The following is a 26,020-nucleotide window of genomic DNA, read 5'->3' as shown; positions in this document are numbered from 1 at the left end:
CAAAAAACGTTGAGAAGGAGAACAGATATATCAAGAATAAGGCTCCAAATGCACCTCAAGATGCCGGAGCAGGACACTGTGGTCCTCCCCACCATGTCCTCCACCTGCCTTTATCTGTGGGAAAACGTTAGCCAAAGAATAAGTTTAATCAGAGAAGTGAGAAAATGCAGGGACAAAGGAAAACAGTTCAACAAAATTAGATAACAGTAATGTAGTCATGAAGTCAAGGACCTTTAGTTCCTCCTCAAGGGCTGTAGATGATGTTCTGAGCCTTACCCTGTTATCTGTCTTGTAGAGACTGCAACCTCCCCCAGGGGGAAGAAGTTAACTACAGGATGACCAGACCGTCGCCATGACAGAAGCTGCTGGAATTCTTAGAACTGGCCTCAAGAAAATGGGAACAAACTGACCCTGGAACTGAATATTAACTGTACCTAAAACATTCAAGATGACACTGGTCAGATCACCGATGCCCAACTTCCAGATGACTGTCAGAGCTGACCTTGCTGTTTCTGCATGTACCTCCCTCCCTCCATCTATAAAAGCTCTTGCCCCCTGATTGGAAGGAGTAGCGGGTGGGGAGTGGGCCTTTGGAGAAGCATCCACTCCCCCCCACCCCAGTTGCCGGCATCCAAAATAAACTTTCCTTTCCACTAACCTTGCCTCTTTATTGGCTTTTCAGCGGCAAGCAGCCAGACCCCACTTTGGGTTACAGGCACACTCAAATAACAAGTGGGAGCGTAACAAAATAAACCTAAATATCCATATTTTACTCTTTAAAAACCAACTGTGCAATGATGATGTAGAGGAAAGAGGCCATCCTGGAAACTACACAAGGGGTTTAGCTGACATAAGTGCATAATGAGTCATCGCAGAGCTGCAGGGACACGAGCACCTCAGGCTATATTAATAAAGGCAGGGCTCTGAGAATGTTGGAGGGTGTTGCTCTGCGCCACCCGGCCAGGTCAGAGCCCCAGAGGACACTCGCCTTCAAGGCTGGGTGCCAGACAGCGAAGCGGGAGGAGTCACTTCATCTGGAGAAGCGAGACTCAGCAGGAAGGACGCCAGCTTCAACGGCTAAAAGGCTATTCAGAGCTGGGAGGGGACAGGTCCCAGACTCCTGAAGGACTGACCCCTGGGTAGAAGGTTCAGGAAGAAAGCCGGGTTTGATACGGGGAAACCTTTCTCCAACTGGGGCCGTCCAGCATGACGGGCGTGGCCCAGGCTGAAGGGGCGACGGCCTCCCTGGCCGAGTGAGGGCCCGCTGACCCGGATCCCCACCCCCAGCCCTGAGTTTTGGTGCTGCCAAGCCCCCTCCTGCTGAACCACCTCATTTTCTGACTCTCAGACCCTCCCAAACAGATGGGTGTTACATTTGGCCAGAACTGTTTCCAACAGCAATTCCAAATATAAGACATTCCGGGCCTTCTGTGCTGCGGTTATTTTAGAAGGCTGCTGGGGCGGCCCCGGGACAACAGGCTTGCTTATGGGTGTGAGGTGTCTTTCCTGGGCAGGACAGGGGTCTCAGGACCCCAGCACTCCTGGAGAGGGGCATGAAAGTGGAGGTGGCAGGGGGTTCGCTGAACCTGGTACCTCTGGAAAGAATCACGTCTCTTTCCAGGGGGGGCAAAGGAGTGGCCAGCAGTGAGCTCGCAGATCTCACCATGTAAAATCTGGGGGATTACCCCAAGGTCATGGCTGAATTCATCCAACAACAGCGGGGCACTCCTCTGAGCCTAGGTGAGCAGAGCTGGGTGTATTGATAGGAAAACAGGGGCGGCCACCACCCTGTGGGCCTCTCCTCCAGCCAGGCTCACTCCAGCACTGTACAGGCTAGCCTCCCAGAATCCTCTTGGTGTCCACCCGCTACATGGCTGCATCTGGATACTGAGGCCTACCCTGGACTCAGCACTACACGTGCAATCTCCTTCCCTGTTCACAACCAACCTTTGGGATGCACTCTGTCCTCTCCAATCTTGCAAAGCTTCCCAAGGTCATGGGGCCCAGGAGGCCCCAGGGCCGGGCCTAAACCAACCCAGGTCTGCCCGACCCCAGAGCCCAGTGACCCAGCAGGACTTGATCCTGGGCTCATACTTTAGGGATGGAGCCAAATTGGCAGCTGGCCCGAGTCGGGGACTAACCATCTGATGGTTTGGGGGTTTTGTTTTGAAGTTTTTATTGTTTTAGGTGTAGAGTGATTTGGAAGCAAATGTCAGTTCTGTCACAGAACTACTTAATAAGTTACAGGAGACTGAAACACAATCACACGGGTAATAGAGCAGCAGACATTCAGGGTGAAACCTGGCACAACCAGGAAGAGAAGACACGCTCGGCAACTGGAAATCACAGCACAACAGAGGTCCGGGTATCTCACGGCTTCCGTCCCTACTTCCCGATCTCTCATCACATGGACGAGCTAACACTCACTGGCCACTCCAAACAACTCATTTCATTTTACCATTTGGCTCTGAGACGATGACATGTGTGTTGACTGGCCCTCCCCTAGGTGCGGACTCCACAGGTTCCAGCTCAAACGTCGCTAGTTCGGTGAGACCACCCCCCACAGCTGGTTTCTCCTCCTTTTGTGAATTTTTTTCATACTATATTTAAATTGAGAGGTGATCCACATCCCATTAAATGCACGCTTTTAAACAAGCGAACAACGTAGCAGTTTTTGCAACAAGTAGTTTGCAAACTTGTGCAAACACCAGCACCATCTAATTCTACATTGTCATCACCCCAAAGGGAGAGTTGGCTTTCACCAGTCAGTCCTCAGAGGGGCCCAGGTCCGGAATCGCTCAGATCCCCAAGCCTGAAAGGCCCACAGAAGCTGGAGCCTCGGTGTCAGGTCCGTCCAGTCAAGTGCAGACTGTCAGAGGCCTGGAGCTCCTCCATCTTTCCAGCTTACTACTGCTCACCCCTCAGCCGTCACAGAGAGCCATGCTTGGTGGAAAGACCCCCGGCAGATGCCGCAGCTGTGGACAGCTGACCAGCGGCTCCTGCACGGGCCTATCTCGGGCCAGGCACTCCCTGGCCCTTCCGTGACCCTGGAGTATGCAAAGTGAAGGGTCACATTTCATCCCTGGTGGCCCCCAAGAGTGGGCACACTCCTGTCTTCCAATCCGCCCCCCCATAAAAGCACAGGGTTCTGCGGCTCCTGGAGGGTCGTGCACGTGGTGACCGCCGTGCCAGCCAGAGCAGCCCGTCAGTACTGTCCATTTGCTGGCACCCAGACCCGAATTCCTGATCGATAACTTTCCAACCTTTGACACGGTGTCATCAATAATGATATATACTTTTCCTACGAGGAAAAAAAATTGCCATTTAATATCACTGAGACAGAGGCTCTTTGTCCACTGACTCACGCACCGTGAACATCTCATCATGAGGGACAGTGAAGCGGGACTGGCCAGACCAGCTTATTCGGAGAAAACCTCTGGAGTCACCCAAGCTGTGCGATGCTGATGAAGCTCACTTTCTGCCAGAGAAGAACATACTAGGGTTGGGGCCTAAAAATTGTCCAGAGGGTTGCAGAGCTTCCAGTTCCCGGGGCTGCCTGGGTTGGGCCTTCTCTTCCCCTTGAGAATGAACAGGGTTCTGGGCCCAGCTCTGATTCCCTCTGAGCATCCAGTCGCAGGGCCTCGGTGAACCTCTGTGGATGGAGGCCACGCCAGCAGCCCTCCACCCACAAGCCCCATGTGGCTCACAAAGCACTTTCACAGGAGATGCATCAGAGACCCTGAGTCCAGGGGAAAAGAGAAAAGGCAGGCGCCAAGAATGGCTGGGCTACCCCCAGGTTAAGGCAGCGGCAAGGTCAGGCCTGGACCCTCAGGTGGGAGACCTCACCGCGGGGCAATGGCCTCCACCCCCAGGCTGGCCAGTCTGGGACACGGGCCGCCCTCACTCGTCAGCTCCCACACCCTGGGTAGGAGAGGCCCCCAGACTCCTCCTGGCGGCCCGGCGTCGGCGCCCCACGCCCCCACCGCCTTCCAATCTCTGCAGACGGACACACAGCGGTCTCTTCTTCCCCGCGCTCCCCAGCACACAGAGCCTCCTCTGCAGACAGTCCGTGTGGGAATACTCAGAACTGCCAATGACTTTGTAAACACTTCCCAAAAAATAAACAGTGTGAAACACATGGGGGTTTTCAGCACGATGGTTTTTCTCCCGCCAGTAACGAGATGAGGTCCCTCCCCGGGCGGACACTCCTCAACGGCCTTCAGAGGACGGGGCCTGTGGCCCGGACCCAGAGCCAGCCAGCTCGCTGTCCGTTCCCTGGCGGCTCACGGTGCGGCCCCACCAAGGGGACCTGCTGTCGTCTTTAGGGCCCACACCGGGTGTGTCAGTGACGCCCAGACAGGCCGCTTCTGAGAAGCAGCACGCCCGAATGCACCAGGCGGTGAACACGCGGCTTAGGACACTCCGCTACAGTCTTTCTCAAGACTGCTGCCTGGGATTCCAAAACCTCCACGGTCTTAAAGAGGGAAAAGGGAGGAGAGCGAGGCCTTAGGAGGCGGGGGTGCATGATGCTGCAGTTGTCATGACCCGTATGTTTCAGCGCCATGCCCCGCCTCCACCGGATTCCATCTCTTGCCCACAAGGGAGTTCTCCTAATTTCCCTTTGAGCTCGTTTACATTAAAAATTAATCTGTCGGTGCAAGGGAACGGCCTGCTTTTCAGTCCTCATGCAAAATCTGCTATAGAGAAAACATCCCTCGGCCTTGGAATGCCAGAGCTCCTATTCTGCCTGAGAACAAACACATCTACCGCACACCAGTCGGTGCTTTCAGCGACCTGAAGAAGCTGGGCTGGTAGGAGGTTTTCAGCAACGGCTGAGTCGCCAGAGAGAAACTCTCATCTGTTGTGGGGGTGCACAGCAATTTCAGAAGCGTCAATCCGGCTCATCTCTCTGCTCCGTGAGCTGGTCCGTGCCCTGGGTCAGAATCCTGCTGTCACTCGTGTGGACACAAGTGAAGGAGCCAAGTCCAGGCTTAGGCGCCTACGCAGATTGGCATCCTTACTGCTCACGGCTCACAAGTTCAGTCCCTCTACTGAAAGACCTGCCCCACCTGAGGTTATACCTCCCCAGGGCAGACACAGCCAATGGCCGGTGGATGGGAGATGCCTTGAGGAAGCATTTGACTGAGACCTCTGTTGTGACCTCTCCCTCTCTTGGTCCTGCCCTGTCGCCCCTCACGGGGGCTGGCCCAAAAGCATGCCCTGTAAACTTCGTTTGGTGGGGGGGTGCTCCAAAATCACTGCAGATGGTGACTGCAGCCATGAAATGAAAATACGCTTGTTCTTTGGAAGAAAAGTTATGACCAACCTAGACAGCATATTAAAAAGCAGAGACATTACTCTACCAACAAAGGTCCGCCTAGTCAAAGCTATGGTTTTTCCAGTACTCATGTATGGATGTGAGACTTGGACTCTAAAGAGAGCTGAGTGCTGAAGAATTGATGCTTTTGAACTGTGGTGTTGGAGAAGACTCTTGAGAGTCCCTTGGATGGCAAGGAGATCCAACCAGTCCATTATAAAGGAAATCAGTCCTGAATATTCATTGGAAGGACTGATGCTGAAGAAGCTCCAATACTTTGACCAACTGATGGGAAGAACTAACTTATTGGAAAAGACCCTGATGATAGGAAAGATTGAAGGTGGGAGAAGGGGACGACAGAGGATGAGATGGTTGGATGGCATCACCAATTCAATGGACATGACTTTAAGCAAGCTCTGGGAGATGGTTAAGGACAGGGAAGCCTGGCGTGCTGCAGTCCATGGGGTCACAAAGAGTCAGACACAACTGAGCGACTGAACTGACACTGAACTGATAAACTTCCTGCACCCTCTGCCTCAGAGTCGGCCTCCCAGTAACTGACCTACGACAGAGATGAAAAGCTTGGCCCCTCAGTCCAAGTGACATGGGATCAAATCCCAGTCGGGCCACTTATTAACCAGGTGACAGCTGATAGGTGACTTAACCCCACTGAGCCCACACACATCAGCTGTGACATGTCAAGACAACCTGCTTGCAAAGTTCAGAGGAGGCAATGCCTGAAAAGGACTTAGCGCTGAACCAGGCTAAAGAAAGTGATCAGTGAATGCTAGGCTGCCACCTCTCCATTGGAGAAGACTCCAGGAAGGCAGACGGGAAGGACTCTGCTCTCCAATGTATGCAGTGCATTTAGCACATCAAGAGGGCTCAATAAGCATTTCATGAGTATCCAAGTGCTTGGTCTGGATATTATTATTATTACTTGCTACTATTGTGTTATTACTATAGTAATATTACTATTACTATAATAATAGTAATTAATAAGTATATAATAGTTACCACTTGCCCAGCACTTTTAAACACACTACACATATTAAGTCACTTCATCCTCACAACCCAAGATACACGACTGAAAGTGAAAGTGTTACTTGCTCAGTCATGTGTGACTCTTTGCGATCCCATGGACTACAGTCCGCCCGACTCCTCTAGTCCATGGAATTCCACAGGCAGGAATACCAGACTGGGTAGCCATTCTCTTCTCCAGGGCATTTTCTCAACCCGGGGATCGAACCTGGGTCTCCCGCGTGGCAGGCAGATTCTTTACCATCTGAGACACCAGAGAAGCCCCAGATATAGGACTATTTCCCCTCATTTCATCAATGAAGAAACAGGGCATAGAGAGGTTGAATAACCTGCTGAAGGTCACATAGCCAGAGAGCTGCAGAGATGGGGTTCAGATACAGACCCTCTGGTCCCTGAGGCTGTGTCCCTATCACAATGATCCTGGGTCCCTGTTCACCACCCACACACCCCAGTAGCCACTCTAGCGATGGAACGACATTCATGAAAGGTTCAAGGTTCCAGTCCAAAGGTTCCCTCCTGCTCATCACTCTCTGTCCAAATGAAAACCTGCACACAAGTGGATTCATTTCATTAGCAGCCTCGTTCCATCCATTCCTAGTTTATCGCCATGAAGAGAATAACTTATTTAACCAGCCCAGTGGGTTGTTAAGAAAATCAGTTCATAAAAGCAGATGAAGAAAATAACTCCCCAGATTCCAAGGCACTGGGGACAAGACGCTGGGTCTTAAGACACTAGGGTCAAAATCAAGTTCTACCCTTAATGGAGCTGACTTCTCCTTCTGCTTTGACCTCTCTCCATAAAACGTGAAAACCAAAGACTCCTGAGGTGGTCGTTACCATGCACTTTGGGAAGATCACTCAAAAAATCAAGCCCAAGATACAGGGACGGTAAAGTCCATGACTTACGGTGCAGGACCACTCTCCAAACATCCCTCGAACAAAGTACGCTGAAGGGGTGGGCACCTTCCAGCCGTTTTCTGCATTTCTTGGGGACTGTAACCACCTCTGCGCTGAGTCAAACTCCATCAACTATCTCACAAATGAACAGGCAGGCGGCCAATGTGAGCAGTGTTGAAAAGAAGTCTTTTCTACTTAAGAACTGAACTAAATGAAGGAAAATCCTGCTTGTAATTGGTGGCTTCTTTCTAATTAACTGGGCCGATTTAGCCGAGGAACTTGAATTTTAAATTGTCGTTATCTCTCACGTAGAGAAACGTGCACCAGGAATTCTCGTCTGGCCCTTTGGCCCTAAGAACCATCCCATCCACATTCCACTGTTCTCTCTTCCTCTCCAGAAAGATAACTGGGCTTGCTTCCCCAGAAGCTCTAAAGTGGTTGATTTGATTTTGCTTACAATTTCAACCTTTTCAAACTCTCTGCCTTTGATCAATTATAGACATAAAGGCTAAATGTGAATTTAAACTAGAAATGAAGGTTTTCCCCACTCCTCTCTGAGTCTATTTGTACAAGGAAAGAAAAATGCGGTCCAATCCCATGGGCAGGGAGAAACTCAGGGAATCTGCCACTTGCAGAAGTGCAAGGTCACAGAACGGCTCCAGTGGCTGATGGCCTGGGACCCAGTAAAGACTAATGGGAACGCGGGCTCCAAGTGTTTGTTTCTTCAAGAGTGACCTAAACACCCGATATTTATCATCCTTTCTGGTTGCAATGGGAAATGAGCCAGCCATTTCAGACAGGCCATGAGTCACGGGGCTCAAAAAAGAAGAAATTCCTATTGTTACATCCTCTGTAAACGTTTAAAAGGCAATGGAACAGCTGCCGCTGTCAGCAGCCCCCACAGAAGGCGCACACACGCACACACTACCCTCTGCACGGGGGTCGCTGCCACTGCACCGGCGCTTCCTCTCCGTCTGGCTGTGCGACGAGAGAGCGGCACAGAGGAGCAGGCAACTTCTCAGACGGTCCCGGAGATCCTCACCTTCTGGTGTTCATTCCCTGTAGCCCCCTCCCCTTGCCTGTGTCCTGGACCACGTGACTTGCTTCTCTTCGAGACCATGTGGCAAAGGTGATGGGCTGTCCCTCTCGTGCTCAGATGACAAATGATGGAGGCTCCCGGCTTCGCAGCAGCTCGCTGCCACTTGCAGCAGGCTCTGATAGAGCAAGTAGCTTCTGATGACGGGGTGGCCCAGTGGCAAGGCTCTGCGGGCAGCCTCTAGCCAATGGCCAGCAAAGAACTGTGGCCCTCTTCCCACACTTCTTGGGGAACTGAATTCTGCCAACAACTGCATGAGCTTGAAAGCAGATCCTTCCCCTGTCGAGCCTTCGGATGAGGCCCTGCCCCGGTGACGCCTTGACGACGGCCTTGGGAGAGCAGAGCTGTGCCGGGTTCTGACCCGTGGAAGACAGCGGGAGGTAGTTGAGTGTGCTGCCTTAAGCGACCAGGTTTCTGGGTGATTTGTGACGCATCAGTTGATGACGAACACAGGCAGCAGCCCCACGACGGGGCTAGCTTCCCGCGGAGGCTGTGTTGCCACGGCATCCTGCCCTTCTCCTCCGTACCATCACCTGTGCATGAGGATCAGGGCCTCGCATCCCTGACGAAGTGCCCCTCCTGGAGGGCGGGCGTCTATGCGCGCCTGCTCAGCCCCAGAACAGTGCCCAGCATGTGACTGGGAATCAATGCACATTTCAACTGATGAACTCTTTCTGTTAAGTGAGTGTCAGGAAGGCAAGAACTTTCAGTTCCCAGTATAAACAGGGCATTTGTTCTTAAAAAAAAAAAAGGAGACAAGACTCCTTGGGATGGCCGTCTTCTAAAAGGGGAACTATGGGCTGAGGTCTGAGAGGTGAGTCGGGCAGGCCTGGCTCCTGGCTCAGTGTCTGAACCTGGGCAGCGTGATGGCTCTTGCTGTTTAAAGCCTGTCTTCATGGTTCCCGTGTCCCTGTGGGGAGAGGGACACACCCAGGGAAGCTGGCTCTGCTCTCTGAGAGAACACGCAGTCCTTCCCTTTGTGCTCTCCATCCTCCCAGCCCAGAACGCGCCTTCCCCTTGACCTTCTCCCTGTCTCTTTACTTGGCAAACTCTTACTCAGCCCTCAAAGCCCTGCCTGGCCTCAGCTCTTCCAGGAAGGCCTTTCTCTGCCCTCTCCACTAGCTGCTCCTTCCCTCTTCAGGGCCACACTCCCCCCCCGCTCCCCGCCCTGGCTGAACTGCAGACCATATCGCCCACCCCTGTCTGCAGCTGGCATGAGCACCCCATCCCCCGGGCTCCCATTTCTGTGCCCCGGGGGTGACAGAGGCCAGAGTTTCACCTTCTTGGCCCTCTGGAGTCAAGGCCCGTGACCTTCCTCAGAATGAGGAACGGGGAGACGTGACGGGAAGACGCTGGCCAAGCAGCGAGGCCCCCACCCCTTCCGAGAGAAGGTTCCAGCCTCGTGAGCCGCAGCGGGGGTGGCCTGGGGGAGGGCGACAGAGCAGCTGTGAAAACCCCTCCGTGGGCAGCGCGGGGTCACTTAGTCACCGGGCCTCTCAAGGCTGACTGCTATGTAATCACATACACAGGAGAGCACCGCTGGTTTGGGTCAACTGTTCTCAAGCTAGGGGGGAGGTGCCAGCCCACTCCCTGGGCAGAAGGGCCGAACTCCTGTCTCCCGAGGTGTGGGAAGAGGCAGGCAGAACATGGCGAGCTGCCCCGAGGGCAGGGTAGCCTCAGGATCGGCGTGGAGGGACTCCCAAGGCTGGAGGAGGTGCAGCGGGCAGAGTGGAACCATCTGCAGCATGAAGATGGCCCCTGAGGTGCCGCACAGGGGGTCTGCAGGGATGGGGACGGGGCAGGGGCCATCCAGCTCTCTGCCCAGATCACTGCAGGGCACGGAGGCCACTCTAAGACCCACGGGGGGCCCGCGGAGGCAAATCAAGAATTAGAAATGAAAGAAGCAAGATGAGAGACTGTACAGTCACAAGCTGTACACACACCACACCACACGCTCATACACACGCACACACACACAGCACTTCTCTGCATAGATAAGTATTAGCTTGGAAGAAAACAAGACAAAATAAAAATAACGATTATCTGGGTGGGAGATTATAGGTGTTTTTTAAACGATCATCATTCACAAGGCTATGGGGCCAGGAATGTCTGCTATCCAAGGAAGGAACCAGGGGTGTGTTAGCATCCTAGGACTGCTGTAATCATTTACAGCCGACTTGTGGCTTATTCCAGCAGGAATTTATTCTCTCACGGTTCTGAAAGCCCAAAGTCTGAAATCCAGGTGCCAGCAGAGCCGGCGCACTCCAGGGCTTCGGAGGAGAGTCTGTTCTGGGCCTCGGTCCCAGCCGTCCCTGGCGATTCTTGGGGGTTTGGCAGCATCACACCAACCTCTGCCTCATTCTCACACAGCATTCTCCCTGTGTCTGTGGGTCCCAGGGTCCAGAGTTCCTCTCCCCGTAAGGACACCAGCTCCTGGGTTAGGACCCACCCTCATCCAGTGTGACCACATCTTAACCTAAGTCCATCAGCAAAGATCCTATTTCCCAACAGGGTCAAGTTCACACACATCTTTGGCATGTGTGGGGGCGTGGGGCATAATAACCTTTGTGCTGTGTGTGAAGTCACTTCACTCGTGTCCGACTCTTTGTGACCCCATGGTATGCAGCCCTTCAGGCTGCCCTATCCATGGGATTCTCCAGGCAAGAATACTGGAGTGGGTTGCCACACTCTCCTCCAGGGGATCTTCGCGACTCAGGGATCAAACCCGCGTCTCTTATGTCTCCTGCATCGGCAGGTGGGTTCTTTACCACCAGTGCCACCTGGGAAGCCCCCATAATAACCCATAACAAGAGGCATTTAGTCCAAAGAAAAAAAGACACAGGGCCTCGACAATGTTTTCTATATCTGGCAGGCTCACCCATTTAGAAGGATTAAATCTGATCTATGTAGTTCTATGGGGAAGAAATGGGTCCAAAGTGTGGACACTCCCAAAAGACAGACTTGGGGTCAACGGAAGAAGGATGCTCTCACAGGGCTGGTTTAGAGGAACTGGGTTGCCCTGGATAGGAACTCTTGGAGCAGAATTGAGCCTCTTGCCTCTGGTGCAGCGGTACTGGCCGGGCCAGAGGGGATGTGATGGACTAAATGATTTTAAGTCCTGGCAGCCCTAAGCTTCTGCCACGCACACAGCCGTTGTCAACGACCTCAGCATGGCCCAGTGCTGGCCCGGCCACCCTCACCCAGTCTGTTCAGGACCACACTAGCCTGACCTCATCCACACCGAGCAGCTACCACACTTCTGTCATTTTCTTCCTCTCAGGAAAGTTGCAGCTAGCACTTTCAGAGCCGACAGGAGAAAGGCATCAATCAAGGCAGAGGACAAAGAACTATAGGAGTTAAACCCTACAGAGAAACCTGACACCCCTGATTCCAAGGGCATTTCTCCTGCCTGGACATCACCCAAGGGGCAGTCCCACGTCCCCAGGCCAGACCTGGCAGAGGCTGAAGGCCCACAGGCTAGGGTCAGAATGATAAGGAAACAATCCAGTTTGTTTAGAGGCAGTGAAGATTGCCCCAAGAATAACGTTTACATAAGAAATAGCAGTAACATCACATGTTAAGCCTGTTTATTTAAAGAAGCAGCAGCAAAATCTTGTCTGTGATGAGAAAGAAGACTGGCTTTGAAAACTGCCTTTTCTTTTCCCGAAACAAAAGAATCCACGAATACGCCTCTCACCTCTCCACGGGGTCCCTGAGCATGACGATCAGCTTTGCATCTGGCTGGAAGGCATGGATGAAGTCCTGGGTCAGGAAGGGGGGCTCGCTGTCTGTGCCGTTGTCGTAGAAGAGCGTCCAGGCATTGTTATCCCACATGGTGGAGGCACTGGCCTCGCCTGGAAACAGAAAACGCTGCGAGTGAGTGAAGCTGAATTACGGGCTCCTGAACTAGGGGCCACACCTGACTGCGATGCCGTCTACAATAGCTGTGCACAGGTGAGCTGGTCCAGGAAGCGGGCCGACTGGACTCTGGGAAGAGGAGGCTGACGACCGCCCTCTGCCACACCATCACCGCCTCCCCGCAAGGACCTCCATCTGGAGAGGAAGGTGATCTGAGCCACGCTGAGCATCCCTCTTCCTCCCAGCTCCTCTCTCCAGGATGTGGCAGAAAAATCTCTATGAGCATCTGGCCTCCCAATTTCATGATGTTTAACTTTGCCTACGGTGCACAGCTCCGTGGCATTTTAAGGGCCCACTGAGAATATACTAGATGGTTTCCTTCAAAAGGCATCAGGGGTGAAGGAGGAGTTTGGGCAAGCTGACTCTCATTAGGAAACGGCATGCAATCCGCATCAATCTTCCCTTGAAATAACAAGGGTCAGTCCCCGAGCACACTCGAAGAGGAAGGCTTAGCGGGAAGGCTCATGGGACCTTGGTCCTGCGTGCCCACCCACCCCGTGGCCTGGACAAAGCTGGCATTCACTCAGTGCTGGCTGGGTGAACAGGAAACTGGTTCTAGCCCCTGTTTGATCACGGTCGGCATGACTGAAGCATGATGAGGTCAGTTAAGCACATTCTAGGCCAAGGGTGAGGCCAACACACAGACCTTTCAGCATTTCTATCTCATAGACTTGAACTGGTTCTTTCTTTTTTTTTTTTTTAAGAATAATCTTCAGAGATTCAGAAAGAAAGGCAAATCAATCAATTAATTATACATTTGATTTCCTGACATTGTACACGGGACTATATGACACATCTCAAAGTCACTTATTCAGAGAAAATCTGAGCCCGAAGACTAAGTCTCTTTGATCACTGATGAGCACATCACGGTTATGCAGAGAGTTAGCAGGGTCCTATTTATTCTGTTGGATGTGCAATTATGTCCAGGTGAGCATTTCTATTCTGATCTTTCTATCTTTCTATTTTTTTTAAGAGGTAATACCCTAGAACACAGGAAAAAACAAGCCAATCTGAAGTCCTTTGAAAATTCTACTCACAATGAATAAGAGAATACTGGGACAAGGGAAGTACCTAGAACTAAGTTGGCACAAATTTTGTCAAGCTCGTAAATGAACTGGTTCTATGCTTGTCCATCTATCTAACTGTCTGTCCATCTACCCATCCATCCTTCATTCATCATTCACTCATCCTTCAATCATCCATGCAGAAAGTTCTGATTTGGTGTCTAAAATGTGCCCAGCACTGTGCTCGGCACTGTAGATAGATGACAGAAACAAGACAGAAAATCCCCTTTAATCTCAAACCTTACAACCTAGGGGAAGATCAATAATTCAATAAACAATCAGAGCTTCACTTGAGCACTTTGACAGGGCAGAGGAGGGGGCTTTGAGAGAGGGCAGCCCTGAGAGAAGGCAGCGGCCTTTCCACATGTATTGATCCCAAGCCCAGACAACCCAGCTGCTGGAGTCCTTTCTGACTCCAGCCATTAGCCCAGACCACTGAGAAAGGGCCCTCTATGATCCATTGGCCAGGATTAAGAAAGACCAGTATGCTTCTTCCAGGGATCCAACCAGAAGAAGCTAAAGCAGAGTTTCAGGGTGGGGAGGAACCCAGAACTGAGCTGGTCCAACAAACCCATTTTACAGATGAGTAGACTGAGTCCAGGAACACAAAGACCAACTTGTTGCATGGCATGGAGCTCACTGGTGGCACAGCCCAGGCTAGATGTCAGCTTTCCGTCTACCATAAAACTCAACAAAACTCTGCTTCAGGTAAATATCAGAGTGTGGATATATTCTTTAGTTTTCATTTCTAAATCTAGAAGTAAATAAAATGAGAAAACCAAACTAAAGCGTTCCTTTTTTAATTCGTTAGCTTAGGCTCTATCTCCTGACCCTGGGATGTATAGTTTTTTAGCTATTTCACAAGAATGTGAGATTTTCCCAGAGGCATATGATATGGGTGGTGGTGGCTTAGTCACTAAGTCATGTCCAACTCTTGCGACCCCATGGACTGTAGCCTGCCAAGTTCCTCAGTCCATAGGATTTTCCAGGCAAGAGTACTGAAGTGGTTGCCATTTCCTTCTCCAGGGGATCTTCCTGACACAGGGATCAAACCAGGGTCTCCCACACTGCAGGCAGATTCTTACCAACTGAGCTACCCGGGAAGCCCACAGCCCTATGGTATGGGAGCCGCAGTCAAATATTAATTAAGATTTGTAATTTTCGTGTTAACTCATGGCTGCAAGAAAACAGCTAGTACCCAGTTTGGACTGAGTAAGAGGGTATGCTCTCATCTGGCTTCTAGGACTCGATTTCTTTGAGTTAAAAATAAATAAATCAGAGCTTCAGCATGTAAGTCTGTCCCCCTTGGACATGGGACACATAAGTAAACAGCTGTCTTTCAGATGGTTGATTACAATTCTTCTTAGTCACTGATAGTGTAACCGAATTTAGAGAATCAAAATATAATAGATTTAGAAGAATGAAAAAATAGATCACTGCCTCAGGTAACCAATTTAAGAAAAATATGTGATTCGATTTCTCTCTCTCAGAGGTGTAAGTGGATAAATGTCTTTTAAGCTGAATCCAATAGAGTAAACAGATATGTTTTTTATAAAACATTCTTGTGAATTAAAAAAAAATGATTGCTAATCAAACCACCTCATTTTGAATGTCTAAAGGCATTAGGTTGACAAGACCTAAGCTTTTCCAACAGCAATCAGTCACCCACGATGCACAAGAGATGCATCTGTTTCGGGAGAGGCCACCTCCATCTTCACAGGGTCCCAGCGGCCAGGGAGTACAAACACCACAAGAATTAAACTGATGACTAACTGGTTCATTTTGCATTCATGATCCTCCATCCAAACTTACTCAGATGGGTGTATCATGAGGAGAAATCCAGTGTGCAAGCTTAACTTTAATAAAAGCAAGAAACGGCAACATTTTAAAAAAGCCATTTCAGGTGCACTTGAGTCTCCACGCAACTAAAGAGTCTAATAAACATTTCTGCTTTATGGAAAACTGCACAAACAATATGAACATTTTACACAGGGGAGAGGGGTGGGGGGAGTCACTGGGGAAATATGCACTCAGCATCTGAGGGCAAATGTCATGCAAATGCTTGCAGGTGCAGTGAAGCCCGGCCTGGCCCAGGGCAGGAGCTCCACGGAAGCCATACCGATAATGATTCTGTTCATCTTGCTCGGCTCCTTCGCGCTGGCCTGCAGTCCTTGATGAATCTGGTGTGCGGCCAGGTCAAAGAGGTCCAGGTAGTCTTCCACGGGATAGCGGTCCCGCAGCCCATCCCTCAGGCGAACGATTCCTACAAGAACCAGGAAGCAGGGGTTACTGAGGACAAAGCTGCCATGCTGGGCTGGTGGCCTCAAGGGAGTGACCACAAACGGATGGAAAGGTCTGAGGGCTCAGCTGCAGCAGCCAAGGCTTGACCCCATGAGCTGCAAGAGAGGGAGGGATGTCTGCAAACCAGCCTCCCTCTTTTAGGCCACGTGCACTTTGAGGTCTGGAACACACAGCCACTCAGGTGCACAGTAGCCCCTGAAAGGATGGCACGCCTGTTCCAGAACTATAATCGGGTCTACTTGGAGGGCCAGAGAGGTCAGGGCTGGTTAACATGGGCACCAAGGGAGGTCCCCCAGGGGTGGGGCAGCAATGGCATCAGAATACACATGATGAATCACAAGAAAACACCTCCCATCAGAGGGGCCATATTCTCTGAAGCTCAGATGCATCTTTTTTTTGTCAGGGCTCCCCAGCACCTTCCTGAGGTTCTTTTCCATCAGGCAGTCTGTTCATTTGTCCAAACAATAAGGAGAACTGATGGTCCCCAGGCTGACACCTGAGTTATTCTGGCATCAGCCACATGCAGCCTAAATTGTCCCTTGCCTGAGAGGTGGTTAAATTTCACTTGAAAATGTATTGACAACACATTGCCCCAAACCACAGCTGTCAAGTCTAATGGAAAGTGGAGAGAGAGTATCCACAGGCAAAACAGCAAGAGGTTCAAGGTGGTACCAGACACCAGACTCCAGAGGCTGCATGCCCCCATGACTCGCCCCTTGACTAGCGGGAACCTGGTTTTCATGGGGGAAGATGGTGAGTTGTGTAAGAGAGGGCCCCCTACAGATGAGCACAGAAACTCTGGCTTCCACAGTGGCCGCTGGCAAACCACAAAAGACATATTTTCACTTCTATTCACTCTGGGAGGAACATCAAAAGGATTAAGTCAAACGTTTGTCAGGAAACACACTAAGAGTTGATCTCAACTTAGGTTGTACTAAAAAAAACTTTCAAAATTCCTTTCCAAGCAACCTAGGTCTTTGCCACGGAAACCGCCTTCCAGGCTCACCCAGACTTTGGCATTTGTCATCCCTTAGCTCCAGTGACCAAATGTCTCCTGGAAGAAGGGAAAAGGCTGAGGGAGAGGAAACAGTGACCCTGGGGGCCAAGTGGGTGGCTCAAGCTGGCTTCGGGCTGGGTGGAGCAGAAACCAGCCTGCAAGAGTCATGGGGTGGTATCCACCGTCAACCTCCTGGGAAAGGGGTGCTGTGAGCAGGGTGGCCCAGAATTACCTTTGTGGGGCTTTCATTTTGACCCTCTGAGGCCCAAGGGGCAGGCAGGTCAGAGAAGAGGCTGGAAGCAGCTCAGTGACAGGCTCAGGTCCTGGGATGCTCCAGCAGGAAGCTGAAACCTGGCCAGACACAGCCACCTTTCTTTCTCCTGCCTCCTCCCGGTGCAGAGGTGTGGGTGTGGGGGCTCCACCAGGAACAGCACTGAGCTGCGACCTGAGAGCCTACAGCCCCCAACAAACGTCCACCTGGATGGTGCATGTCCCAAGGCCCTTCAAGGCAAGAAGAGTGCCCATCCGGCACCCTTTCGCTGGCCCTGCACACAGCCGGCACTGCATAAATGCTCACCAGGTGACTGGGAGCTGGGTACTCAGTCCTGCTGGGTGTCTGCCCGGGGATCTCTAAACCACAGAACTCTCTGATCTCCGCCTCTCAGCGTGTTTTCTCATTTCCCCACCTGCCTCCCTCCTGGAACCTCCCAGAATGCCCCGCTCGGGTCATTCTCAGGGCTCCCACTCCAACCCTGACCCCTGACCCCGGAAGGAGTGACAAGGTGAAGGTGGCTGAAGCACCCTTGCCATGGGGACATGGCGGCACGCACCAAAGCGCTTCCGGGTCCACCAATGCGGTTCCTTGATGGCAGAGAACTTGACTTCCGGGTGCAGCCGCAGGCGGTCGTAGAGGTCGGTAGTGCCGCACTTGGGCTGCCCGATGATGTAGAAGTGCGGCAGGCAGCGGAGGCGGAAGTGCTTGCCGTGCGCGTGGGACAGGTGGCCCCAGAAGGCCTTGCGCAGCGTGTCGAAGGTGGAGCGGAAGCGCTTGGAGTAGAGTACGTAGGAGTTGGTCAGGTAGGGGTCGGTGGTATTCCTGCCCGTGAACTCCTCGTACCAACAGGGGCTCTTACTGTTGGGAAGAAATTTGTGCGGGATGACGGAAAACATCTGCAACAGAAAGAGACAGAAACGGAGAGACACACTGAGGGCGGGGGGAAACACACTCTGTCCTCAGTATGATCCTACACTGAGGCTTATTACAATCGCATGGGAAGTATTACTGGATGATGACTAAATGCTAAAAGTAACTTTGGTAAACAATGACCATGCTTTTCCTAAATCCCCAACAAAAATAAAATATGAAGAGAATGAAAATAACAAGTTCCATCAAAATCCATTCTACCGTGATTTATCTTACACACACACACACGACTATATAGTTGTATATTTAAGTGGCCGTTAGAGACAAACACGGTGATTTAGGACAGACTAGAGAGTGATCTACAGAAGTAATTTTAACTGCCAGGACCACCTTTCAAGCAAAACATCCCAGAAAGGAATTATTAGAAGGGGGGGTTCCTTCAACCTTTTTTAGCTGTGCCATTCAATACAGAGTTCCCTTGTTGGCATGGACACAGCCCTCCCAGTGAATTCTCATCCATAAGGCTGTCAAATTACCACTATTACACTTGGGAAAATTTTGGTCACTTTCTTGCCAGAGGTGATGATAAGAAAGGAAGCAGCCATTCTTTAAAAATCAGTCAATGGAGATGAGCATCAGGCTACTCACGTGCAATTCCTGCTTCTTGAGATCTTCTACATCTGGGAGCTGTCTGGTGGTGAACTCAATCCTGGATGTGATGCTGTTGATAATTAACTTAATGCTTGGATAGTCCTTCATGTATGAAATATTATTTACAGAGGATTGGTGATGATGCTCTTTTGCGTCACTCGGATTCTCGCCCTCCGTCAAGCTGGGATTGCTGGGGAAGGCTCCGTAATGGAAAGGCGATGAGATCAGAAGCTCTTGGTGGACCCCAGAAAGGATGTAAGAAGCCATCACCAACGTCATTATTATCAATCCAAAAATGAGGCTGCATCGCTTCCCCTTCTTGAAGCGCAAAAACCCACCCCAGCTCTCATTCCCATCAGCCCTCACTTCGAGAACAGCCAGCAAGTTCATCTGCTTACCGTCCACTCGAAACACAATTTTCTTTTCTGCTTTGCACACTGGGCACTCCTGACGACCGTGATGGGAGCCTCCTCGGCAGCTGACCTGCTGTGTCTGTACGTCGTCAGGTGACAATTGGATGCAGCAATTAATGCAGTGCCTCATGGTAATGCCCCTGGACTGCTGGCCCACTGAGCCATGGGCGAGCCCCTGAGGAGTCCGGATGCCTGCAAGTTGTGCTGTAAAACTTGAAGGATGGCTCAGTGATCACATAAGATGATCGGAAGGCACAAGCAACAGAAACAAGAATAAAAAGGAGCAGGTGCCAAAACACCAGAGAATGAGGGATCACGTTCTTTGGTTTGCCTCCAAAAGATAACACGAATGATATCCAATTGTCATGTTCTGTAATCCTGGAAAAAGTCACAAGGTCAGGAACAATTCTTCCTGACCCTCAGGTTTTTCCCATGGCACCAAATGAAGTGGAAGTGTTCTCGCTGGAGAACATGGAAACACCCAAGGGATTAGAAGATCTCATGGCCTCAATGAGAGATGGACAGGTACACCATCCATGCAGAGTCCATGGAGATTTCTTCTTTCACATCCTATGTTCCTTTGAAATGTTTCCTCTTCATGCGGAACAAAATCCTTAAGATGTCAGATTACCTAAACAACAAAGAAAAGAGATTTTATTACATTAGATGATGACAGCAATCACCCTGGGAACATCTTCCAAGGAGAGAAGTTCACACTTCTTTTCCACTTCTAAGTTTCAGCCACGCTGGCTGGGTTACAAGCAAGTTACAGAAAATCATATAGGATGAAAGGAGAGGTGTCAGGTCCTTGGTGTTTGGCTTTGGAGTTCAATCTCTGCCACCAAATGTGACCCCAATACCAGCTCCACCAGCACCTTATTAAACCTCTTATTTCACACAACCCACATATTCTATAATGTCTGTGCCTGGACACAGCTAAGTGACTAGAACCCCTGCTCCCAACTTGGAATCATTCTTTGATTCATGCACAGTCAGTCACTATGAATTTGAAGGATGAATTGAAATAACAACTCTTTTAAATCAACAAAAAAATCCAAGGAGAGTAGTTAAGATGGGAGGAAGCAGAGAAAATATTTTTTCCCCTCCTAACAGCACTAATAGTCTTTTAACCTAGAGCTAACATTTATTATCAGTGTAGGATGCAAAAGTTAATGAAAATTTAGAAACACTGAAATGATTCTCTCCTTCAGTAGAATGTATCATATTAAAAAAATTTTGACTTTAAGTTATTAAGCAATTAAATGCAACATGCAGTACTCCCCTGAGTAACAGAACACTTCAGACCATGAAACAATTTTTCACTTTCATCATCCTTGGGAAAACATGATTCTTAAAAATCCATTAATAGAAGTCTGCAGCTATAAAATGTATTGTTGCCCAAGTGACACTTCTTTGTAGACGTTGTAAAAACAGCAAAAAAGGAGACCTATATGGTTTCTAGCAGTGGTAGAACATTGCTAATGAGCCAGCCGTGTGACCTCGAGTCAGCTGCATAACCTTTCTGAGCTCTGATTCCCTCACCAGTAAAATTAGGATGAAAGTATCTCCCTTTCAAGTGTGTAACAAGTACTAAATCAGCTAACGCATGTTAAGAGTTTGCAGAATGCCTACACATGTTTAGGATCCCATAAAAGAGAGATAACATGAATAATGATAGCATCATCAATGACTATTACTATTATGTTTTTTCATTGTCAGTGAATGCCAAGAACGTCTGAAGCGGAATCAAAGATGGGCAATCCCATCACAGTATCTTTCCTTAGCACCTGAGAATCAGCTAAAGGTGGCAGACTCACTTCTGTCTCTGCGCACACACACACCCCTCCAACGATCCTTACTGTCCCCAGGGAAGATGGTGTTAACTAACTCTGCATAAAGCCCCCCTCGTTTTGGCGGAGAGGCCGAGCAATCAACTCACCAGTAGCAACATCCCCTTCCCTTGGACAGAAAGGCCCATGTTTTATCAAAACACGATGACCATGAAATAGCCATGTGGTATTCCTAAAATGTCTTCCACAAAATGTTCTGCATGGTCAATAGGTCTTCAGGGCTTAAATTACCTAGAGGAAAGGTAGGATGGCCCAAATGACACAGACTTCTTTAGAGCAGACTTCATCTTTTCACTGTGAATCCATAAGAGAGGACTATAATAGACAACATTTCCAAAACATAATTGACCATGGAATTCTATCTAATGTCTCAAGGAAGCAGTTTGAGGAATGCTAGTGAGTAAAGGCTGAGATAGGGGTCAGAGCAGTTCTGAGAAGCACAGAGGAGAGGGGGCCATGGGAGCAGACAGCCCGGAACCAGGCCAACGCCTCAGGCTCCATCACTCCCTCATCCCTGAGAGTTTTTGGAGGGACTTCGGCGGAAACCTCAAGGCTCAGACCTCTGCCTCCAACTTGCTCAACCAGCCCTGAACCATCACTTGGCACAAACAATTCTCCCAAACCAAAGAAACAAAAGGGCAAGCTCCCCTACTCAGAAACCCCATCACTAAGCCAAGAAAACATTTTTCACACGGCGAAGACAAGGCCAAGCGGGGTTAAAATGAGATTCCAGCCAGCATCACAGGGGGGAGCCAGTTTGCACCCTTCTGTCTTTCTGGCTGCAGGAGGCCTAATTAGATCTTTTCCAAAACATGGTCTTTGAAGCTCCAAGACAAAAATGTACAAAATCTGGACCCACCAAAATGGGCAAAACATTCCTCAACAAGAACAAAGGTTTTCTAAGACAAGCACAGTAAATAAATAGACCTGAGTAGTCAGAGAAGCTGACAGTCTCAACAGAGAGGCCTGGGACACAGCAGGCCAGAGGATTTGTTCCCTGGGCAGGCTACACCCTCCAGCCAGACCTCCCACTCCACGTCTCACTTCGTAAAATGGGAGCAGAAAACTGGGGAGACAATTCCAGAGGCCTGCAGAGCCTAAACACTCAGATCCAACGTTATCTCCTATAATTCACTCCTTCATCCCTTCCCTCTTTAATTCTCCAGATCCCTCCCAAAGGAGGACTCTGCACTGAGCACCGCCCGAGATGCACGTCCAGGTTGAAAGTGTTAGTCACCCAGTTGTGTTCGGCTCCTCACGACCCCATGGACTAGCCCACTAGGCTCCTCTGTCCATGGGATTCTCCAGGCAAGAATACGGAGTGGGTTGCCATTTCTTTCCTCAGGGGATCTTCCAGATTCAAGGATCGAACCCAGATCTCCTGCATCACAGACAGATTCTTTACCATCTGAGCCATCGGGGAAGCTGGCACGACCAGGTTTGGGGGCCGGAAACCAGGATGTGATGGGGGTGTGATGTCATACCAAAGAAATATCTGGTCTTTGTCCTCAGTTCCTGCCTGACACAGAGCTTCTAAAACCCTTGGAACATCCTGGGTGAGAGGGGTGACAGGGACAATACCTTCTGTCATTCATAACAAGCCCCTTTCAACCACACCTCAGTTTATGCTACTGAGGCGACTCTTGGCGGGGGAGAGGGGACCCAGACAGCTTCAGGATGGGACTGGTAGCAGGAAAAACTTGGAAGCTTGGAACTCTCAGCCCTGCCTCTCCAACCTCCAGGGAAGGGGAAGGGGCTGGTGACTGAGTTAATCCCCAGTGGCCGATGATTTACTCACTTGTGCCTACATAATGTTATTGTTGTCCAGTCTCTAAGTCGTGTCTGACTCTTTGCGACCCCATGAGCTGCAGGCCCTCCAAAAATTCCTCTAAATGACAGGATTCCTAGAGCTTTCTGGTGGGAGAGCCCATGGAGGTGCTGGGAGTGTGGTGTGTGCAGAGAGGACCTGGAAAGTCCATGACCCTCCCCCAGGCTCACTCTGCATCTCCTCCATTTGGCTGTTCTTATACTGTCTCCTTTGTAATGAACCCGTAAGAGTAAGGAGGGTGCTTTTCTGAGTACCGCACATCATTCAAGTTAAGGAACTTGAGGAAGGACTGTAGGAACCTCTGACCCTGCAGCCAATTAGAACAGAAGTGTGGGTAGCCTGGGGACCCAAGACTTGTGACCCAGGCCTGAAGTGGGGGCCATCTCAGAGGTGGTGGTGGTTTAGTCACTAAGTTGCATCTGATTCTTGCGACTCCACGAACTGTAACCCGCCAGGCTCCTCTGTCCATGGGATTTCCCAGGCAAGAATACTGGAGTGGCTTGCCATTTCCTTCCCCAGGGAATCTTCCCGACCCAGGCATCGAACCCAAGTCTCCCACAGTGCAAGCAGATTCTTTACCACTGAGCTACCACGGAAGCTCCAGTCTCAGAGGACTGAGCTCTTAACCCGTGAAAGCCGTGCTAATTCCAGGGAGTTACTAGAAGAATTGAACTGAATTGCAGGACACCCAGCTGGTGTCTGGAGAGTTGGAGATTTTGCTGGTGTGGAAAATCCCCCCAGGGGGCTCTCTTTGAGAAAAAAATGTATGTTACATTTACATGTTTTATTGAAACATCTGACCAGCATATAGTATGTAAAATACTTGATTAAAAACAACGACCATATGACTAGTGAGTGCATGGCTATGAAAAGGGCCTGGAGCTTTGAGGTTTCCAGACCACCCTCATCCAAGTGGATGGGACTGGTACAGGAGTGACCATAATAGGGAGACCTTTGCCCCACCTGGAACTTATATTCCACCCGGAGTTAGGGGAATCACAGGACAACAGACAATTTAAAAAGTCACAAATGAATACCATCATCTCAGGTGCTGGAAGAAAACACAAAAAGAGAAAACCATGACACCCTACGAACAGGGGCTCCCCATGCCGCACCAGGGCCAGACGATGCTTTGTTGTGGGGGCCTGTTCTGTGCACTGTGGGATGTTGAGCAGCATCCCTGGCCTTCATCCCTGGGAAGAACTGCCGCCTTAGAGGAAGGAGAGGTAGAGTAGAGAGGATGACCAGGGAAGACTTAATTCAGGAGGGTTCATCTGACTGATGAGAAGGAAGCCAGTCACGTAGGGACCAGGGAAGTAAAGACCCCGCAAAAAAGGGAAGCTGGAGAGCAAAGCCATCAGGAGAGCAGATCTCTGGGTTATGGGGCAAGAAGGGGGTGGGAAACAGATGGGAGAAAAGGCAGGGACCAGACTCTGGAAGGTCTGGAAAGCTAAGATCCATCCACACACAAACAGAGAGGCACACTCTGGATTCTTTCAGAGGGATCTTTAAAATACATATAGCTGAGAACTAACACAACTCAGTGAAGAAAAATCAAATTCATGCAGCTAGACTGAAAGGAAAATGGATTGCTGTTTTTTGAGATTTTCTATACACCAAGAACAGTCATTCTGAAACCTAACCCTCAGGTTATTCTTTCTTAAGAAATAAGCAATGGATATCCCTTGCACTTCACCTGTCTGGAATGTCCCCGTTTTGGTGCCAGTGGACTCCGATCAGCCAGGACTCCTGGCTCCCCCGTTGGGTATTAAACCAGAGTCCTCAGGCATGCATTTCAGTGAGATTGCCCTCCAGCCAAGGCTCAACGCTGTGCCCTGTGGATGCAGGCTGGAATCGTGGGAACCCAGTACCACTGTGAGAGATCAGATAACCGGTCCCAGAATAGAGAGCGTTCAATTACCCAGCCTTGGCTAAGATGACCCCTATTAACCTATGCAGCCCGAGCATCATTAGCAAGCCATTTATAACAAAATTGTAATTGAGAGACCCAGATATAGTGCTTTGGATTAAGTAATTGAATGCCCCCTCAGCGTTAAGATCAATAAAGGGCATCCAATTTCACCCTAGGAAAACCTTATTAAATAATTGTAGCTATAAGCTGATATAGCAAAAGAAAGATATACAAAACTTCCAAAGAAATCGGGATGAATTTAAATAAATGGTTTCATTTAGGTAGAACATTTACATCTGACCTCTGGGAATAGAGAAGGGAAAAAAATAGCTAATTACATTCTTTTACTTCAAGGTTTTAAAGAAAAAAAATTGATGGGTCTTAATTAACCTTTACTAAAACACAAAGCCTTCTTCTGATTACTTTGTCTAACTGCTGACATTTCTCTTCGGGCTATGTATATGAAAATACATTTTTTTCCCAAGGAATATTAATCAACAAGTGGCAAAAGGAATATTTTTCACATTTAGCTCAAGGCTATCCTAAGTCTGTGACTGGGACTGAGAAGAAGGCTAACAAGAGTGGAGAATTCTGTATGAACAACAGATCTGTCTCAGTCTCATACCTGGATCTCATGCCTTTGACCACATCACAATCAGTAAATAGAATAAAGCTACGTTCCTCAATTCACATCGTCAGTCAATAGCACAGTGGGAAGAATACGGTCAGCAGTCATGTGGGCCAGCAGGCTTTAGCTGCGTCCACCTGGTGACCTCGGCAAGTCCCTTAAGTGGCCTGGGCCTCTGGATTCTCAACAGTCCTTGACAGTAACAGATCACATATAGCACTGAAGCCTGGGTGATGGAGCGGGGTTCCCCTACTTTGACCTTGAGTAAGCCACTAAACCTGTCCCCTCCTGTTTCCTTGGGTACAAATTGGAGATAATCTTAGGGTCTATCTTGTAACACTCATAGAACCCACTTGTGTCCAGCGTGTGGAAGAATGTCTGGCCCACAGTAAGTGCCAGATAAATCTTAGCTATTATTATACACACAAAGTCCTGGCCCACAGGAAGTATTTGGTAAGTAGCAGTTTATTACTGTTTATGGCAGTTTGCCCTTTGGTTCCAGCTTATTATTCCTCTCTCTGTTCACCCCCTTTGCCACATAAATGACTCTGCAGTCCTCTAATCAAATTAGTGGAATACCTTTCTCCACCCTTTGACTTGGGTTTGGAAACTACTTTGGCCAACAGAATGCGGCCGCAGAGACAGCAGACCAGTCCCAAGCCCAGGCCTCAGACGGGTCGAGTGTGTCCACCTGCCCTCTCTACCTTTACGGGCGCTGGGGGAAGAACATGGCAGCTTGGCCAAGAGGAGAACAAGAGACTCGTGGACCAGAGCCACCTGGCTGAGTCCCACCTGGAGTGGCCAAGACCCTGCTGACCCCCAGCCAGTGTCTATAGACACATGAGAAATAAGTGGCTGCTGCTTTAAGTCACTGAGCTTGAGGGTATCTTGCTATGTGATAAAAGCTATCCAATACACCCCTCTACAGGTTACAAACAATAGACTTTACTAAGTTAAGCTGAT

General features: G+C 49.8%; 1 protein-coding gene across 3 annotated transcripts in view; it reads right to left on the bottom strand.

The window, feature by feature from the left end:
* Positions 1–26,020, bottom strand: part of CHST15 (carbohydrate sulfotransferase 15) — a 77,158-nt gene that overhangs the window by 15,967 nt on the left and 35,171 nt on the right. For all 3 annotated transcript variants that reach the window (XM_043475186.1, XM_043475187.1, XM_043475188.1), the window contains exons 2-5: positions 18,424–19,470; positions 17,462–17,801; positions 15,453–15,596; positions 12,049–12,205 (exon numbers count right to left, since the gene is read on the bottom strand). In XM_043475186.1, coding sequence (XP_043331121.1) covers positions 12,049–12,205; positions 15,453–15,596; positions 17,462–17,801; positions 18,424–18,969 — 1,187 coding nt within the window. In that variant the 5' untranslated portion in view covers positions 18,970–19,470. The remainder of the gene's footprint in view (positions 1–12,048; positions 12,206–15,452; positions 15,597–17,461; positions 17,802–18,423; positions 19,471–26,020) is intronic.

The sequence above is a fragment of the Cervus canadensis genome, chromosome 8, assembly GCF_019320065.1.
Source record: "Cervus canadensis isolate Bull #8, Minnesota chromosome 8, ASM1932006v1, whole genome shotgun sequence".
Lineage (NCBI taxonomy): Eukaryota > Metazoa > Chordata > Mammalia > Artiodactyla > Cervidae > Cervus > Cervus canadensis.
This window is presented reverse-complemented; position numbering and strand designations above follow the sequence as displayed.